Source organism: Neovison vison, chromosome 2 (genome assembly GCF_020171115.1).
Source record: "Neovison vison isolate M4711 chromosome 2, ASM_NN_V1, whole genome shotgun sequence".
In the NCBI taxonomy this organism is placed as follows: domain Eukaryota; kingdom Metazoa; phylum Chordata; class Mammalia; order Carnivora; family Mustelidae; genus Neogale; species Neogale vison.
In genome coordinates this window covers 187,543,854-187,559,361 of record NC_058092.1, presented here as the reverse complement: position 1 = coordinate 187,559,361, position 15,508 = coordinate 187,543,854, and the positions used below count along the sequence as shown (strand labels likewise).

The window sequence follows — 15,508 nt, the reverse complement described above, 5'->3', positions numbered from 1 at the left end:
GGAACCTGAAGCCACTATCCTTTTAGTTTTTCTGTCTCATCTCCAAAGCACTTCCAGAACCCAGCTCAAATGCCACTAAGTGAAAAGTGTGTTAAACTTTCTAGAGGCATAGGCTCCTCAGAAACAGGCAAAGGAAGTGGTATATCACAGCTCATTCCCATTTGGTGAGGGAGCTTTTCCTGTAGGATCACAACAAGAGGAGAGAACGGGGTCCCACGGGGACCAGCAGAAAGCCCTGGGGGTGGGGGTGGCTGTTTGGTGAAGGGGAAGGAGAGGTGGTTAGGGGTCCTCACAGGGCCCAGAGTGTTCTGTAAATGCTTTGGGGGCAGAACGGGTCCTGGGGCTAGGGCACTGGATAGGAATCCGTACCATCTTGAAGCCTACCAATTTACACCATCGAGTATTTCAAACGGTGAAATTATCCAAACCTTTATATTCCAACAAAAGCTTAAATTGGGCCTTTCCCCAGGATCGTCTGTCCCCAGCTGAGATACACACTTGTGCCCCATTCCCCTCCCCGCTCTCCTTCCTCTTTCCCTCATTCTCTGCATGCCTGCTTCTGTGTGCTTCTGCACCAAGGAGGGGAGCTTGAGCTCCACACACACCAGCTGACATGGATCTGGGGGTGACCAGCAGCCTCCCAGTAATAGGGACGTGAACTGGAATGGGTGGAACCAAGTTAGGAAAGGGTGCCAGGCTTAGCTGGAGAAGGCATTTGCATATTTCTATCCAGGAAAGAAGCTAGAATCAGTTATTCTTTACAAAGTGTTAGATAAGTTCCTATCAGAGGCCCAGGGCTGTACTCAGTTCTAGGGGCACACCAGAAGGAGAAGAGGTTGATGTAGTTTTCATCTAGTTTTGAGAAGTTGCAAGGTTAATTGAAGAGGAAATTGGACACACCTGGAATCAGCTAAGCACTGTCTGGTCTGTGGTACTGGACCCTACATTTCATGGCTCCGTCCAAGAAACTACTGGGCAAAAACTTACTGGAGAAAACTTAAAGGATGTAGGAAGATTGGAACACAGTCGGCGATTGCCTCGAGAGAATGGGATTGGAGGCGAGGACGGGGTGGAAAGACACACCTTTCATTTTTTACCTGGTACACTTTTCTTTAAAAGGAGAAGGTGTTCCTGCTATAACTTAAAAGCAACAAAATATTTTTATGGATTCTGTTCTATATATTGATGTTCTTTGTCCAACTGGAACATGGTGTTTGTGGTGGAAGGATGTCGAAATTACAGCTGGATTGGTCTGGTTGGGTGGTGGGTTTGGAGTTTTGTGTGTCAGACCACAGGAAATGTAGGCCACTGAGCAGGGAAGCTATGGTGAGAGCAATGGTTTCGAAGGATTTGGCTAAGGGTGTGAGGATGAATAGAAGAGGGTGGGAACTAGACACAGAGGTCTCAATTAGGATTTGTTGTAATCTGGGCATAGGGTGAAGAAAAGGTGGTTAGAAATAGAAAGGACTGGGGCGCCTGGGTGGCTCAGTGGGTTAAGCCTCTGCCTTCAGCTCAGGTCATGATCTCAGGGTCCTGGGATCGAGCCCCACATCGGGCTCTCTGCTCAGCAGGGAGCCTGCTTCCCCCTCTCTTTCTGCCTACTTGTGATCTCTCTCTATCAAATAAATAAATAAAAATCTTTAAAAAAAAAAAAAAAAGAAAAGAAATAGAAAGGACTGATGTTGAAAATATTTAACCACGAGAAGAACCCAGGAACTGACCAACGGGAACAGGCCCTACCTATGGAGAACTGACCCAGCTATCACCAGGGATGCAGGCACTGACTAGATATTAGCTCCCCGTAGAGATGTGTCAAAGTTCACACCGGATGTGTTAGAAAGGACCCATCAAGGATGATATCAAAGCTCCTTGGATGTTGGAAGGATTGGCGGTACCTCTGCTAGAAATGGGAGTGGTTGTGAAGGAATGCCCATGATGACAGCAAGAGTTTTACTTGGACCCCCCTGAGATGAAGAGACAGGTGGAGATCTGTGGGGAGAGGACTTTTAAGGTGCTGGGAAGTACCTGAGGTGGCCCAGGAAAGAGGTCAGCACTGGACATGCTGATGGGGACTCATGTGAATGAATCCCATGAGTTCACTTCCTCAGCCAGTTCCATGCTTTGGGAGCTGGGAAGACAGCGACATAATTCACCCTTTAAGGTGTTCAGAGACCTTAAAGGGGAGGGACAGGGGAACCAGCAGTGCTGCGTGCTGTGGGCAGGTCTGTCAAAGGAGGTGTGGTAAGGGTGGGCCCTGGAGGAACAGATACCAGAATTCATGCGGAAACAGGAAATCTTCCTGAACGTGATGGCCTGTGAACTGAGTTGAAGGATCTTGCTAGGTTGAAGTGAGCAGGAAAGGGGGAACAATATTCCAGGCAGAGGGAATAGCGTAAGATATAGAGGTTTGAAACTGCGATGATTCTGGGAACTTCAGTAGCTCTGAAAGGCTGAAGGAAAGACTGATTTCACTACTTTGTGAAATAAAATTAAATAAATAAATAAGATAAATTTCACTATTTTGGACCTGAAATAAAGCAGTACCAGCCAAGACAGTGGTGAAAAGATGGATAAAGGAGCCATTGAAGGATAGGTTTCTGATGGAACTTTCTAGAGGGCTGGCCCCAGAGATGATTGTCAGGTGCAACCATGCAATATTAGTGTAAGGAGCTAATTTAAAAAGATACAGCTCTCAGGGTCCAGCCTGGAATTCAGATTCAGGAAGACTTGGGTGGGAGGCAGAATCTGAATTTTATTAATACTCCCTTTCTCCCATATGAATCTAAAGTGTGTGAAGGTTTAAGAGTTCAGTAAAGACAAAATTTCAGGGCCATCTGTCATTGAGAGACTGGAAGAAGAGTCATCAAAGGAAACAGAAAAGACAGAAAAGGTGGGGGAAGAACAGAAGTGTGCAACAGTGTTGGACCTTACGGAGCACTGAGAAGGATGAGGGCAGGGCCAGCAAATGGTTAAATAAATCACTTCAAGCAAGAACATGTGTGGGGAAGCTAGTGTCTGACCCTGCTATGCACTCCTCGAGTTTTGTGCATAAGAAAAGACTTTGAATATAGTGGTGGGAACAAAGGCAAAGATGCAAATGTTTAAGAAGGGAATGACCAACCGAAATTGAAAGGCCAGCAGCAGGTTGAGGAAAATACTCACAGCGGTGTGATGGGAAGGGTTAATATTATTTTTCTACAAAAAGCTCTGCCTAGCAGACAAGAGTTCCCCCTAAAGCCCAGTAGACAAATGGTCAGAGAAGTTGCTCTGACAACCCAGAGAAGAGGAGGTAGAACTGGTTAACAAATGTGGAGGTTTAGCCTCACTAGTATCAGTGAAATGCAAGTTGAAATGAGCCTCTACATTTTGACTCTTAAGTTTGGGATAGTAGAGTAAATTGCAGTGGCCCTTTTGGAAACAGCCTGCATGTCAAAAGCTGTAAGATTATTACTGCTGGTTTTACCCTTTAATTTTCCTTCTGGGAATTTCTCCCAAAGAAATAACTCAAGGTCACACCTGGCTGGCTCAGTTGGAAGGACATGCCACTCTTGATCTTGGGGTCGTGAGTTTGAGCCCTGCACTGGGTGTAGAGATTACAAAAATAAATGAACTTTAGGAGAAAAAAGAAATAATTCAAAATATGGAAAAATTGAAAGCAGAAGGATGTTCAACATAACATTATCTCTAACTGAAAAAATTGGAGACGATTTCAAAAGTCAATAAGATAATGACTAAATAATTACAGGAAACCCATGTACTAGACCTTTACAGAGTTATTAATTTTTTCATGACTATATAATCATGTGTTTTATATCAAGTGGTCAAAATGGGATATAAAGCAGTATGTACACCATCATCTAAATTTTGTTTAAAAAAACAATATGTTTGTTGATTATATTCAGTATATATTATGTGGATAGAAGAAACCCCATGAAGTGTTAATAGTAACTTCACCGGGTGATGGGAATTTGGGAAACTTTTATTTTATGTATTTTTCTGTGTTTTCTACCTTTTTTATGTAGACCTTGCATTGCTTTGAGAACCAGAATAAAAATCAAAATGCTATTTATTTTAAAAGTAAGGCATCAACTTGGATGTAGCTTATAATGATATTTTTAAATTATTTAAGAAAAAAGACTAGCAAGAGAGGTAGGATTATGGATGGGTTTTATTTTTTCCCCTTCTTTGTTTTCCAAGTTGCTCTTAATGTGGCTGCAGAACCTCTTAGAATGGGGAATGTGTATATAACAATGAATGGCATGGTTGGACGGAAGTGCTGCGAAAGGTAGCGGGGGACGACAAAGCAAGACGTGTGCGGTTCAACTTTTCTGGACTCTCTTGAAGGTCAAGGTGATGACCAGTGTGTATGAGAGAGGCCTGTGAGTTTGCTCAGAAGATGCTGACCTGTGAGCAGCCTGGGTCTTTTAGAGACCACACCTTGCTTTCCCAGCATCTCCCTTCCCAGTTCCTGGTGCTTAAGGTCTGTAGGAAAGTTTCCTCCTAGCTGTCCAAAAGTTTTTACAAGATGCTGGAACATTAGCCCTGGTTTGAGCATTGAGTCCACTTTGTGCTCTTGAGTGTAAGGACCCCAGGTTCTGATTCGGTTTCTTTGAGAGTGGATACAGGGACCCAGGGTCTGTAGAAGAATGACAGCCACTTGCGAGGACAAGACTGGAGGGGCCACAGACTCTCAGATCCTGAGAGGCCCCTAGCTGAGGACAGTTAGTGCATTTTGCTCGTCCCAGGCCAGAATGGCCATCCAGTCTTTAAAAAAGTAATAAAGGAAGAGAAGAAAAGAAAAAAGAAAAAAAAAACAACAGAAAAAGGGATATAGCCATTTTCTTAAGTACTCTTTGAATATTTGTTTAAGTGTGGAAAGTAGGTTTGAATCCTTTTCTGGCTTCCAATTTTAAATAAATATTTAATTTGTAAATAAAAGTGAGATGTGGTTCTTTATAAATGATGTGGTATTTAAACAGTGCTGCAGTGTGCTGCTTGAGAGGGACTCAGCTGCACATGGCTGAAGTCAAAGCCCTGAGAAGATGGAGAGAGGAACTGACAGAAGTCTACTAACCCAGTAGAAACCAACCCTTGAGTAGAAAAGGATTGTCTTGGGTTTTCCTGCAGGACAGTCGAGGAAAAAGAGAGCCAGCAACAATTGGGACTCTCCTCCCCATGAGGTGAAGCAGAAATTTTTTAAGTGTTTGGCTGCCTACACAGGCCTTTCACAGCAAGTGCCTAGAAATCACGAGGACCAAGGGTGGGCCTGGTCTGTGCTCCCAGAGTTTTCACTCCATTGATTCTGGGCAAGTTAGAGACCTGTGCTCTGGTTTAGCCTGAGAGAAAACCAGAGTCAGCAAACCCAGTTCAACTCAGCAGAAGTTTGTCGATTGTGTGCTCCCTTTAAGGGATTTTGCTAGACACCAAGGAGATGACAGAGGTGGACCTTCCCTCACACTGTAGACACTCTAGTTGGATAAAAGGCTAAGTATGAAGGTAAAGCAACTTCCTCTTTTTGAGGAATATCTTTGGAAATAAAATCCCACATTGGTCATAAACAAAAGGCTAATGCAAAAGAAGCCCAATTTGGGGGCTGGCTGGCTCAGTCAGTAGAGCCTGCAACTCTTGATCTCAGGGTCACAGATTCCAGCCCCGTGTTGAGCATAGAATTTACTTTAAAAAAAAGAAGCAGCAACCCAATTATTTTTAGGCTTTCTTTTTCTTTAGATATAATTTTAAATTCTTTTAAATACTTCTAGTCCTCTTATTATGAATTAAATATTTTCCTGAAAATATTCTCTAAAGCAGGATGTCAGCCTCTGGAGGGACGAAACATTTATCTGACACGTTCACTGTGCCTACAACAGTAGTTAGACAACAGATAGGCAGGTTCCAAGGGTACTTCTGTCTCCCAGCAAGCTAATTATAAACTTCTTAAGTGCCTTTCACCTTTTAGACAGTCTCTGAGATGTATTTTCAGTGTTCCATGTGGTCTTTATTTTTATGCTCTTGTTTCACATCTGAACCTAACGTCCGTGAGCAGCTGGCCAAGACAGAAATCACTGCTTTCAGCATTCCCCCCCTGGTTTCCGTCTTGACGTCTTTGTGATCACTCCACTTTTAGTCACCAGTACTCCCGTTCCTCTGTGTCCTGCTAGTTGCAGAATGCAGTGAGATACTGAAATTTTCTGGATAAGCACGGCCATACTGACAGGGATGCCCCCAACTCACCGTTTATCAGATGATTTTCTAAAGCGCACCGTCTTTATCTGAAAAGCAGTGTAGGGAAACAGCAAAAAAGGTCTCGGTTAAGGAGCCCAGGGCTTCCAAAGCCGAGGATGGCCTCGAGTGGCTTTTACTATTTACCTGGTAGCTGCTCAGCCAAATTTCAGGCAGACCTAGTAATGAGAGAAAATAAAAAATCTTACAGGGAGCCGGCCTTAGAAGCTCAAACCTATAACTTTGCAGCCAAATGTTACCTTCATAAACTCATGACTTCACCTTCACAAAGCTTTCTATGAGCAAAGCCGAGAGAGAACCTTAGAATATACTCAGTCCGTGTCTGTGAGCCTGACGGCAAAGGGCCCAGAGGCATGTGTGTGCCTGGTGGGCTAGGTGCTGTGTGAATCCTGGTGCTGGGCTCCAGGTCCCCTTCTTCTGCTCTTTTCTCCGGACGCAGAGCCCACGCTGGTGCACTAACTTGCAGCATCTCTGTGCTTCTCTTCTTACCTCCTCTTTCCCCTTCTCTTTCCCTTTCGCTGTGGTGTGTCCAGAAAAGGAAGTCGAGTTCCAGCGTGCACCTAATGGTGAGCCTTGCCTGCCCACCCATCTGCCTAGTCCATGCTGCCTGTGCCCGCCTGCCGCCACGCAACCCCATTCCGCCATGTGCGTGTGCTCCACTCATCCTCACTGCATGTCTGTGCTATGCGGGCAAGCGCGGCCTGTCCTGACAGGTGGGGGCCGTGGCCCAAGGTCTCCTGGTGGCCTAGTCAGTGGGCATCGGAGTGCGCGGTGTGGCACCCCCTCCCTCGCCAGCCCCCTGCAACCTGAGCTTGGACTGCCTCCAGCAGCCCAGGGCGGGAAGTGAAGCTAGCAGGGACTCGGAACCAGGTGGCAGTCCCAGGGAGAGACCCTTGCTCGCTGTTGCTCAGGAAGAGAGGCCCTGCTCACTGGGCACTTCCCACACACTGGCAGCTGGTGGGTATCTGTCTGGTGGGCAGAGGAGCTGGTTGCAGGCTCACAGCCCCAAGCCTCCCTCTCCAGGCCTGTGCCCCTGGGCAAGTGCCTATGAACAGGCCATGCCCAATGTTTCATCCATCCCACCCACCCCTCAGGGGGACAGCTGAAAGACTGGAGAGGACGCATCTTCTTTCATGTGGGACACAGGCCACCAAAAGGAGCGTAGCAGCCTGAATCGTTATGAAACCGTGCTTTAAAGTCAGAGGTGGGGCCACGTGAGTGACATCTCCGCCCTCTGCAGATAATGGCAGTTTCAAGGGTGCCCTGGAATCCTCGCCCCCTGCCAGGGTCCCTGTCTCATCCAGGCTTTGCAGGCAGGACAGCCTTATCCAGTCAATCCAAGCAGGTCGGACTTAGTTGCTGAGCGAGGACAGCTCTGCTCCTTCTGGGGTGGAAATGAAAGAGAGCAGAGGTCATGGGAGTTCAGACCCACATCCTGACTCTTCCTGGGACCCCTCTTCTCCAGGCTGCAGGGTTCAGTGGGGATCTGGTGGCATTTGGTCCCTGGCTTAAGGTTCCATGCTAGCCCTGGGTTTAGGGACATCTCAGCCATTGACAGCAACCTAGGACTGGATGCCTTTAGGTCTGGTCCAAAGAGCCATAAAGGAAGCCTCCAAGCAAGAAGAAATAGGACAGTCTGGATAGCTTTCCGTGTGTGTCCTCAAAGAGAAGAAGCATATCCTACTTGCCAGGGTGTCATTTGTGCCCGGCTGAGAGATGGTAGCTACATATTTGCCTCTCCATCTTCTGAAGAACTTGCAGGCGTCAGGCTGTTGTTCCTCAGTGGCCACTGGTTCCACTGGGACTCCCAGTGAGACCCAGTACATTGGTGAGGGCATACGTAAGAGGTTCCCTGCCCTGGAGATCAGTCTCCTTCTTTCCTTGCCATCCTTCCCACACCCTACCTTGCTGTGCCACTCAGCGTCACGTTTCAAAAGGCAAGAGATGTCCCAAGATACCCTGGTGGTCTGCTGCTGTTAGGAATGTTGGCCCGTTGGGCAGCCTACTCTCCCAGGGGCTGGGTTCTGGGACTGCAGCCACAGCCACCCCCAGCCTCGGATTCACCTGCCCCTCCTTGGAGCTCTACCCTCACCCCCAGTTGAGCAAGTTCATGATTTACCAGGCAGAAAGGCCAACAGCACAGCCTTGTGTCTGCTCCCTGGTGTCAGTGGGTGCATTCCGTATCCAAAGTCACATCCCTCCGTTTCCTCTCTCGATGCCGTCTTCTAAGCAAGGTTCTCCTCTTCATGTTCCTCCTCTTTTCAGATCAGGCTTCGGGCGGGTGTCTTAAGGGAAAGGAAATGCAGGTGGCAGGTTGAAAGGGCAGTGGGAGCCTACCCATGGATAGGGGACCCAGAGTGTCTGCATTTTGTTCGGCTTCCTTACAAACTGCCCTTCTTTTTCCCTGTGAAGTGAGAAGATCCTGAAGTTCTTTGGGTAAAACGTGATTGTGCAATGACATGGCATCTGGCATAAGCAGAGATTTCTGGAGACATGCTTTGAAACAAGTCTTTGGCCCAGTCCCACCTTAAGGATACCTCCAGAGTTAGGTCTCTGGGCCCCTCCAAATACTCCCATCCTCCAGTGGATCATCTCTCCGACCATTGCTCCCATCCACACAGTATTACAGAGGCCAGCTCAGTCCTAGCTCCTCCGGGCCAGGCCGGGGGGCAAGGGAGGTCTGGGAGTCGAACCTGAGCAGTTTTGGCGACTCTAGAGGAACTAAACCATCTGTTTTCTTGTCTCAGCCACAGAGCAACAACAAAAACAGTCTCGTAAGCCCAGCCCAAGAGCCCGCGCCCTTGCAGACGGCCATGGTACCTCCTGACTCCGGCTTCTCCGCCCCTGCCCCTGGCTGCCTCCCGCTCCTTCTCCCTTCCTCTTCTTGCCCTCCCTCCCAGGCCTCCTTGGCCTTGACCTTCTCATCCCTGTAGAGCAGGCTGCTTTGTGTCCTGCCCCGTGGGCCCCTTCCCCCTCATTGTCCCGTGTGCCATGCTCCTTCCTGCACTGCGGAACTACCGCTCCTGCTCCTTCTGCTGTGGAGGGTGGGGAAGAGGGGTCAGGGCTCTCAGCTAAACCTCTTAGCCCCACGCGGGGCCCCCTTGGGTCTGCTGTGGGGGCCGGGAAGGTGAGTGGCTTATAAAAGAAGAGGGTAGGAGCTTTCTTGGGACCTGTCGTTCATTTCCTGGAGACCTCCTTGTAAAACCTGCCTCACCCTCTACTTCGCAAAGCTACGAACAGGAAGGAGGACTGGGGTCCCCCACCTCTGGATGGTGCTGAGGTCTCTAAGGTCCTGGAGAGCCCCATGCTGGGGGCACCATGTGCTCCCAGAGCTCTTTCTGTTGGTAGTGACTAAAGAGAGAGTTGGCAGGGGGGATGCCTGGGAGAGAAGGAGGGGTAATTGTGCCTGCTGCTCCTACCACCTGCAGCCCTGGACCCTCGCACTGCCTCAGGGCACATCAGGGATAGGAAGTCTGGGGAACACAAAAGATGGTAAAGCAGGCAGTTCCCTGGCTCAGCTTGCTGAGGGGGCATTCTGGGTCTCTCTGGGAGACTTTAGTCTGGTCTGAGGGACACACACACCTACACACCCTACACACCCCTTGGTGAATGCTGTTGGCAGGGCCTGGCCTGTGCCCTCAGCCCCATGGCTCCTCCAGCATACTTGTTCCATGGGGAAAGAACCCTCAGATCCAGCAGGAATCAGGGGCAGAGGCTCTTGTCCTCTCCCCTTTTCTGGTACCTGCCCTGTCCTTCTTACTCAGTCAGTACTGTCCCCTAAATCTGGGGCTTCCCAGCTGCTTGGGACCCAGATGAGCCAGGATATTTTGTCTTATAGGAATAGCTGGTGGGCAGCCTCAGTGGTCATCATAGAGTCTATGAGGGACTAGGCTACAGATGGGGTCCCTCAGGGAAGAGCCATAGGTCTCTCCCCAGGTCAGGAAGATAATTTTCATCTTCTCTCACAGGAGCCACAGACCACCGTGGTACACAATGCTACAGATGGGATCAAGGTGAGTGGCACATGAGCTGGTCTCCTGCTTTACGGATCAGCAGCAAACAGGGGGACTGGGTCCCAGGGTCTAGGGTCCTGCAGATGGCAGCCTGCAGGCCGTGCCTTGAGGCCAAGGTGTGTGCAGAGTCTAGGCTGGGGATAGCGTATACCTGTTTGTCACTCTGTTCTCTGGAAGGGCATTATACTTTACACCCTCTAGTCACACAGGCCAGGGTTTGAATCCTGGGCCACTGAGTCAGCCACTATAGCACTCTGCACCTCAATTTCCTTATCTGTAAACGAGGGATAATAACAGTGGAGTCTCCCTCCATGACTTATGAGGCTTAAATGACAGCAAACAGCTAGAAAAACAGACAAGAATATAATCAGACCCTAGAGCATCCTCCATTGCCTCGCCCTATTATCCCCTCAATACCCTTGTTGTCTTCTTGGCACCCCCTTAGTAAATATTTATTGAGCCATACCATCCATGGGTCTGGAGAGATTTACAAAAATCTCTCCACAGGTGTAGGGGAGGCAGATGATAAACCCCAAACCAAATAAGTCAGATAAAATCCAGTAGTGGTAAGTGCTACGAAGAAAATGACACAAAGAAAAGAGCAGTGCTTTTCTTTAGGTGGTCAGGGAAGGACCTCTCTCAGGAGGCGAGTCTTTGAGCTAAAAACTAAATGGTGGGAAGGAGATACCCGGGAGGACTCTAGGGCAGAGTGCCCTAGACAGGAGAGCTGTAAGTGCAGGGGCTTAGCCTATACACAGAACAGAGGAAATGAAACAGAACCTACAGCGTGGGGCCAGGGGAAAGTGGCAGGAGGGGAGACGCTGGAGAAGCAGGCAGGCCCTCTACATAGGACCACATGGCCGGATGCATCTTCTTCCAGCAACAAGGAGAAGCTATCCCGATGTTCTTTGCCGGGGAGTAATGTAGTCTAATTGACACTTTGGAAAGCCCCTCCGGCCATGTTGTGGGCAGGAACTTTAGGGAGGAGGCAGGCATGGGTGCAGGGGGACTGGGAAGCAATTGTAGTCTGGGTGCCAGACACTGGTCACTTGGACTCAGCGTGTAGCTTTGCGTTTGAAGAAAAGACGTAGGGGTGCCTGGCTGGCTCAGTGGATAGAGCATATGAATCTCCAGCACAGGGTGGTGCATTTGAAGCCCACATTGGTTATAGAGATTGCTTCAACATAAAATCTTTAAAAAAAAAAAAAATGAAGAGAAGAGGTAGGAGACAGGAGGTAGGACTGACAGAGCTGAATTTAGATTGTATGATTAAGATATAAGGGAAAGAAAACCAAGATTCAACCTAGAATCAAACCTAGAAGAGGACTCTAACTTTTTTTTTTTAAGACTCTAACTTTTAACAACAGGATAGATAGTGTCATTTACTGAGTTGGGGAAGACTAGGGAGGGAGTTTAGGAATCCAGGGTTCTGTAAAAAAAAGTCAGATGGCAAGGGTGAAAATCAAACCTTCTCTGATTCTTCCTTACATCTCCTACAGGAGTACACTTTGCTTTTGTTCTGTTTGGTTCCTCTGGTGTAGGGCTTGAGTGTATAGAATCATGTTCTTTTTGGCCTACAGGGTTCCACGGAGAGCTGCAACACCACCACAGAAGATGAAGAGCTCAAAGGTAGGTGCTGGCCCTTGGTGGGGAAGGGACCCTAGCAGTGTCCCAGGTACCTTGGCTCCAATGGGCACCTGTTTTGTCTGTCCCCAGAACTGAGAATTTACTCCTTCTACTCGAGGAGAGGGCTTGGCATAAGAGCTCCTTTCCATGGGCTAAGATGTGAGGTCCCTGGCTGGCCTGGCTGGGCTGGGCAAGAGGCTTCTCTTCTTTGACCCCCAAGTCTAGAATAGCTAAGCTAGAGCTTTACCTGAGGCTTTCTGGGGCCAGGGCTCAGAGAACTGTCCCTGTTGCCAATAGTGATGTGACATCCCAGTATAGGAATGTCCTGAGTCCCTGCAGAAGTAGCCCACAAATACAGTAAGTCATTAGGAGGGTGACCCACCGTCCTGATTTCCCTAGGACTGAGGCGATTCCCAGGATGTGGAACTTTCAGTTTTAAAACCGGAACAGTCCTGGGCACACTGGGATCAGCAACTCTCATCACAAAGTCTTGGCATGAATGGTGGAGTCAGAACCACATTTGGCCATGTCCTGATGGTCCCATGAGAACCACCAGCCTAAGTGTGGACCTGGCCAGAGGGCCAGGGGGTGTGGGAGGGCATGGCAGACCAGACCACCGGGAATCTCGGTTCTGCTGTTCCGTTTGGTCTCCTGGAATTGCTGCCTTTGCCATCAATAAGTGACCCGAGGCCAGGCTCGCAGAACAGATGGAGAAATGTGAAAGGACAGAGCTGAGAGAGCACACCCAGGGGCAGTAGAGGGCCACTAAACCGTTGGGAACCAAAAAATAGAAAGCATAAACATATAAGGTAGTGAAGAACAGTACCTCTAGGGCTGCTGGGAATTGGGCCAGAGCAGTTCAGTTCTGGGGGTGCTATGGAGTAAGTAGCTCCTTCATGGCTCTTGACTTTGTAGCCTAGCCCCCTACAACATCTTCCCTAGGAGCAGGGGTCCTTGTAACGGGCTATTTGAAGGCTCTGGGAGCCGCAAGCCCAAGTCTGTGTACCTTCCTGGGGCTGTCAGCTGGGAGGCCTCTCCGGCAGAGGCGGCAGTGTGGGATGTGGTCCAGTGTCCACAGCAGCCCGAGGCGTTGCCTTGCCCCGGCTCTGCAGTGCCACGGGCTTGGGTCCTGTCTGGCTTGCTCGCTCACCTGCCTTGTTCTGTTTGTTTTGGCTGCTCTGCCTTGCCCTGCCCTGCCCTGGCTGGCTAGCTGCCCCGCTCCGCACTGGGAATGGCAGCTCGGTGCCTGAAGGACGGAGCTCCCGGGACAGAACAGCCCCCTCTGCAGGCATGCAGCCCCAGCCTTCTCTCTGCTCCTCAGCCAGTAAGTGTGAGGGAGGCACAATCTGGCTTCTGTCTCCCTGGCTCATCCTGAAGCCCCTCAGGGATCCCCCACCCCCAACCCCCACCCCGAGCTGTCAGCCCAACTCAGCTGTCTGTCTTAGTAAGCTTGGGGAGCTCAGCCTCTGCTGGGTGGGGGAGCTGATTGGAGGTGCTGTTAATAGCAGGCAGGGGCCCCTGAGACCAGGGCCCAAAGACATAAAGAAGAGTGGGTGGAAGAACAGGGCCTGGTGGGAAGGAACAGGAAGCCCCTGGGATGTTCAGTGGGCCTCACCTCAGCAATGAGCCAGGAAGAAAGGCCGGGTCAGAAATCAGGTCAAAGGTGGTGGGAGCGGGGGTGGTGATGAAATTGCTGTAGCCAAGAATCATGTTGGGATGTGGTGTTGCCTGAGGCTCAGCATATCCTATTAAGAGCAGGAGGCTTGGGGTGAAACAGACCCCAGTTTAAATCCCAGCTACGCTACCTCCGGAAGTGTGTGAAGTAGCTTACACCTCCCAGAGCCTCGGCCTCCTTATCTATGAAGTGGGAGTCAAATAGCACGTACCTCAGAGCACTGTCATGAAAAATAAATGAGATAGTAGAATGTCTTGAAACGATGCCTTGCTGGGTTAACGGTAGCTCATATTTATATTTTAAGTTGTGTCTGTGTAGAGAATGCCTTTGTCTGCTTCTTTTCCTTCTACCATCTGTCCTTTTAGAGTTAATGAATACAATCCTCTTCACCCATAGGGCCCCAGTCAGGTCCTGCAAATGAGTTTGGTGGGGTTGGAGAGGGTGTGTATGTGTGTGTATCTATGTGTGTGTGTGTGTGTACACACTTACCTGCTTGCCTCTGGGAAGTCCATAGAGCTCGTTTGTTCCCCTAACATGCTGCTTACTCCCCGGAGCTGTCTCCCTGACAGTGCTGGTGGCTGTGGGGCCCCCACCCGGCTGTGTCTTTGGCTGCGCTGCCCTCTCCCAGCTGTGCCTCTTGGCCGTGCTGTTCTAATGCTCACATTTGTCTCGCAGCCTCTCGCTCCTATGAGGAGAGGCTTGTGGCCTGGGCCAGCCCGGGGCTCTGGTCAGGGTTAGCCTGAGCTCAGTCTTGAGCCCTCACTTACCCTAGCGGTGCCCCTGCTGATAGTGGTGCTCCCTGTCAGGATACAGCCAGCAGCAATCCCTTGGCTTTGGATGGGGTGGGGGTGGGGGGCTTTGAGGCCACCAGTCTGCCTGCCTATCATTCTGAACCTTGTCTTTGTTTTCTTGAGGGACACATCCTGGCATGAGAGCTGGTGTGAGATTTAGAGCTTTCCCAAGGCTCGTCCAGGGTAAATGGAGCCATCTCCCCAGTGGGAAGTTCCACTTTAAAAAAGTGTTTATAGTTCCAAGATCCTTTATCCCAGAAAAGCCCTGTGGAGGAGATGAGCAGGGTGAAGAGAATTAAGCTTCCATCCTGGGGCTCTGTTCATCCTTTTAGCGCCCTTATCCCTGGCTAGATTCTGCTCTCAGGCTGGCTGCTGCCCAGGGCTAGGTTCTGGCCCACTGAGTGAGGGCTGGGGCTGGTGTGGTGGTGCTGGTAATTGAGACCTGACTGAGCCCCTTCAGGTGAGAGAAGTAAACAGGCAGTGGAAACAGCCATCTCGGGAGATGCTTCTTCGAGAGGCTAAACATGCTGGGGATGGGATACATGGAATCTGGGCAGAGTATTAATGATGGCCAGATTCCTCAACTGTAAAAGATAAGAATGTTTTCTGCATCCTGGTTGTTGATGGAGAGGGAGACAAAGGCTAGAAAACCATACCTAATGGGTAGGCTTCAGGAGGAGGGGACTGTTAACTCTGTAGACAACTGAGAAGGAATGAAGAGAAAAGTGGGCTCACTCTTCCTGCGGAGGGACTTAGTGTTCAAGACAGGGAAGAGGGCTGTTTGTCACAGAGATCACAGGGGATTCTCTGAAGGATTGGGGAGGGCTCTCTGTCACTTGGGAGCTCCCCAGTCCCAGGCAGGTAAATTGCTGGATTTTTCCCCCCCAGTGCGAAAACAGGAGATCATTAAGATCACAGAACAACTGATTGAGGCCATCAACAATGGGGACTTTGAAGCCTACACGTGAGTAGAGACCCGTTTCCTTGTGACCTAAGTTGTTTCTAAGTGACCTAAGACCTCTTGAGGCCTCCTCTGCTCCCCAAAATCAACTTGGACCCTGGGAAAAGGGAAAGCTGGGCCTTGGGCACAGTGCCTGAATTAAACACCCGGCCCTTGGGCTGGGGTCTCTCCCGGGCAGATACCCTGTGATAGTACTCCGCAC

At 49.6% G+C, this 15,508-nt stretch overlaps 1 protein-coding gene across 38 annotated transcripts in view; it reads left to right on the top strand.

Moving 5' to 3' along the window:
- CAMK2G (calcium/calmodulin dependent protein kinase II gamma) overlaps nucleotides 1-15,508 on the top strand; it is a 53,959-nt gene that overhangs the window by 34,016 nt on the left and 4,435 nt on the right. For 6 of the 38 annotated variants that reach the window (XM_044239835.1, XM_044239845.1, XM_044239841.1 and 3 more), the window contains 5 exons: nucleotides 8,988-9,056; nucleotides 10,209-10,253; nucleotides 11,834-11,882; nucleotides 13,090-13,203; nucleotides 15,234-15,309. In XM_044239835.1, the coding sequence (XP_044095770.1) occupies nucleotides 8,988-9,056; nucleotides 10,209-10,253; nucleotides 11,834-11,882; nucleotides 13,090-13,203; nucleotides 15,234-15,309 (353 nt within the window). Of the gene's footprint in view, nucleotides 1-6,773; nucleotides 6,807-8,987; nucleotides 9,057-10,208; nucleotides 10,254-11,833; nucleotides 11,883-13,089; nucleotides 13,204-15,233; nucleotides 15,310-15,508 lie in introns of those variants that run through there. The other 32 variants (XM_044239849.1, XM_044239858.1, XM_044239863.1 and 29 more) reach the window with 8 other exon arrangements.